This window comes from Amphimedon queenslandica, unplaced genomic scaffold, assembly GCF_000090795.2.
Source record: "Amphimedon queenslandica unplaced genomic scaffold, v1.1 AMPQUscaffold_12756, whole genome shotgun sequence".
Lineage (NCBI taxonomy): Eukaryota > Metazoa > Porifera > Demospongiae > Haplosclerida > Niphatidae > Amphimedon > Amphimedon queenslandica.
In genome coordinates, this window is record NW_003547008.1 from 1 (window position 1) to 3,235 (window position 3,235).

At 33.0% G+C, this 3,235-nt stretch overlaps 1 protein-coding gene and 1 pseudogene across 1 annotated transcript; both read left to right on the forward strand.

The window, feature by feature from the left end:
- Nucleotides 1–7: 7 nt before the first annotated feature.
- On the forward strand, nt 8–922 carry LOC109586877 (transient receptor potential cation channel subfamily A member 1 homolog). Its single transcript, XM_020003102.1, has 5 exons — nt 8–34; nt 101–292; nt 343–411; nt 468–662; nt 716–922. The coding sequence occupies exons 2-5, from the start codon at nt 149–151 to the stop codon at nt 920–922; spliced, it is 615 nt and encodes a 204-aa protein (XP_019858661.1). The 5' UTR covers nt 8–34; nt 101–148.
- A 335-nt stretch (nt 923–1,257) lies between these two features.
- Nucleotides 1,258–3,235, forward strand: part of LOC109586880 (RING finger protein 121-like) — a 6,564-nt pseudogene continuing 4,586 nt past the window's right edge.

The window sequence follows — 3,235 nt, forward strand, 5'->3', positions numbered from 1 at the left end:
TTTTTATGATCCTCAAGATAGAGCAGAAGGAATTGTAAGACTTAAGCTAATATAATTATTATCCCTATCTGTTCAGGTCTTGATTACTTTTTTCATGTAGCGTACTCCATTTATCACTCCATGGAGGACAACTGTTAAGGCAATAACAATGACAGTGGGGGAACTTGATATGGATTCATTATTACGACAGAATTATCAAGTGAATGCCCCTGATGTACAGTATCCAGTGGTTGCATTTTCATTGGTAACTGTGTTTGTGATTTTAATGCCAATTCTATTCCTTAATCTATTGGTACATTCTTATATAGTATTACCACCCACTGACCAATTCATTTTATATAGATTGGTTTAGCTGTTGGTGACACTGATGAAATACAACAATCAGCTGATACTTACAGACTAACTCTGAGGGTAAGAACTGACATCACCAAGTATACTCTTGACATTTGTATATATATATATTATAGGTTGAATTTACACTACCTATTGAGCAACTTCTAAGAACATTTAGAAGCTATATTGATAAAAAGGGACAGCTAAAAAAAGTTTCATCTTTGTTAGGAAAGTTTGTAGCTGTTACTAAAACTGATAAACCAAACAAACATAATTTCTTGAAACGAAAAATTGATGAGATTGAGAAATCTATTAAAACTGAACCTCCAGTAAGTGAACATAGTGAACTTTCTTTTTTATCATGCATATTATTTTAATACAGGCAACTCTAGCTGATGTTAAAAATCAAAGCAAATCATTATCTGAGGAAATGAAGAGCCTACATGGTTCAGTATCTCGGGAGGTCAAGGAACTACGCAGTTTAGTGGCTCAATTGCTAACTACTGTTAACAGTCAAAATGAAAGAGGAGGAGGAGGAGGAGGAGGAGGAGAAGTGGGAGGATTGGAAGAGGAAAATAATTCTGCTTAGCTTAAGAAAGAGAATGACTTTTAACTAAAAAAATTGAAATTACTATTGTGTGGACTATTACATGCTGAACTCTTTTATATTTTGCTTTTGTGTGTCCCTTTACACTTCCTTTATTGCTACTGCTCCTTATTATTAGATTTTGTGTGCCCCCTTATTGCTGTTGCTTTTATTTTGTATGCCCCCTTATTGCTATTGCTTTTCATTATTTTAATATTTTTTTATCTTAATGCATTATGATCCACGTGGCTGCACATGACTTGTAAATATCACGTGATAAAAATTATTGGTAATAATTTAATTATTAATTTTAATTTAAACTCCTCCCCATCACACATGTCTTAAAAATCAAAATAATGTCAGAAGCTACATTGTCTACCCATTCCACTGTTGCAGTAAGTAACAGCTGCTATATATTCATTCATGTATACTGTTATATCGTTAATAGTCTACATCTTTTGATTGGGACAAGATAGAATGGTCTAAATTCAGTCCTGAGGAGAGACACAGGTTTGATGTAGTTCAGTTGTTGTATTATGAATAAATTATACAGTAATTACTTGGATCATGAATATTAATTAGTAGTACCACAATCAATAATGTATGATTACATAAAAAATAAATTTCACACAATTAGTTCAGACAATAATTTCCTAATCAGCCCATTAATTATTAGATACATGGTTATAATTTGCTGGATATTGTGAAAAAATTTGTCTGAAAATTCTAGTAAAGAAAAGTCTAAGAACTAAAGGACTACAGCCATATCTTGATACATAACTAATGAAATGTATAAATTATAAAGAAATAATTTTCTATATTATTAAAGGTTGCGTCACCGGATGATAGAGGAGAAGCACAGGGGTCATGACCTGATGCATGCTGAAATGATATTAATACTGTTTGCATCTATTGGGGTACCGTAGCACAAGTACTCCTCTTCTTATGGAGAGTGAAACACAGGAAATCCTACCAGGTAGACACAGCATACATGTACATGTGTACAAGTAATAATATACTAATAATATACTAATAATACACTAATAATATACAGTAATAATATGCTAATAGTATACTAATAATATACACTAATATACTAATGATATACTAATAATGTGTTGGTAATAATAAGGTATAAATGACATATAATAATAGTTAGTATATAAATGTACATTTTATACAAATTAGCTAGTTCCTCCATAATTATTGCCAAGAGTATATACTCTTGTTATTGCTTATACTGTATTTCAGTAGCATCAGAATGTGGTCCTCTATAGTATATAACATTGATGATTTTAATTTCTTTCCTCCCTCCTTTCTCTCTTAGGCCATTACCTTATTAGGCATGTGGATAATTCCATTTTATTTGTGTGTTCGGTTGAGTTTCTGGAGGATGATCATCGTATGGTCAATATTCTCTATTATAACATTATTTGTAATGTTTAAGGCTACTAGGAAGAAGCTTCATGTCAATACTCCAAGGTTAGTTTAATTATGACAATTTCTGTAAAAATCCCTGTACTATAGCCCATGGTTTTTTCCGAAAAATGGCTCCGAAATTACCCCCCAATTTTTATTACATTTTCTGATGCATATTGATGTTCTTATGCTCTATAGAAAGTTTGAGCCGATTCCGACTTCAATTTTTCAAGTTACGGCCATTTTAAGAAAATACCAAAATTCTGAAAAAATCCCTGTACTATAACCCATGGTTTTTTTCCAAAAAATGGCTCCGAAATTACCCCCCAATTTTTATTACATTTTCTGATGCATATTGATGTACTTATGCTGTGTAGAAAAGTTGAGCTGATTCCGACTTCGATTTTTGAAGTTACGGCCATTTTAAGAAAATGCCAAAATTCTGAAAAAGTCCCTGTACTATAGCCCATGGTTTTTTCTGAAAAATGGCTCCGAAATTACTCCCAATTTTTATTACATTTTCTGATACATATTGATGTTCTTATGCTCTATAGAAAGTTTGAGCCGATTCCGACTTCAATTTTTCAAGTTACGGCCATTTTAAGAAAATACCAAAATTCTGAAAAAATCCCTGTACTATTAGTAACGCGGTAGCGTTACTAAGTAGGATTCACCCCCAAACAAAATGGCTGCCACGACTTTTGCAGCCTTGCTATACCGGGAAAACGAGCTCCTATGCTTACCAGACTTTATAAAGGACCTTATCTTCACCAGAGGACTCCAATGGTACAACTAGCGTGGCTCTAGACCTTGTCTAAGCAAAAGTCAAAATCCGCGAACCGGCCGTTTTGTTCAGCCACCTTTTTTCATCTTCATCTTCATCAAGTCAGTCCTGTC

Excerpts from the sequence above, each read along its gene's own strand:
- LOC109586877 (XM_020003102.1), top strand. The coding sequence starts at position 149 with ATGACAGTGGGGGAACTTGATATGGATTCATTATTACGACAGAATTAT. Across the intron at positions 293-342 it reads TTCTATTCCTTAATCTATTG|ATTGGTTTAGCTGTTGGTGA; the intron begins GTACATTCTTAT and ends CATTTTATATAG. Across the intron at positions 663-715 it reads CTATTAAAACTGAACCTCCA|GCAACTCTAGCTGATGTTAA; the intron begins GTAAGTGAACAT and ends ATTTTAATACAG.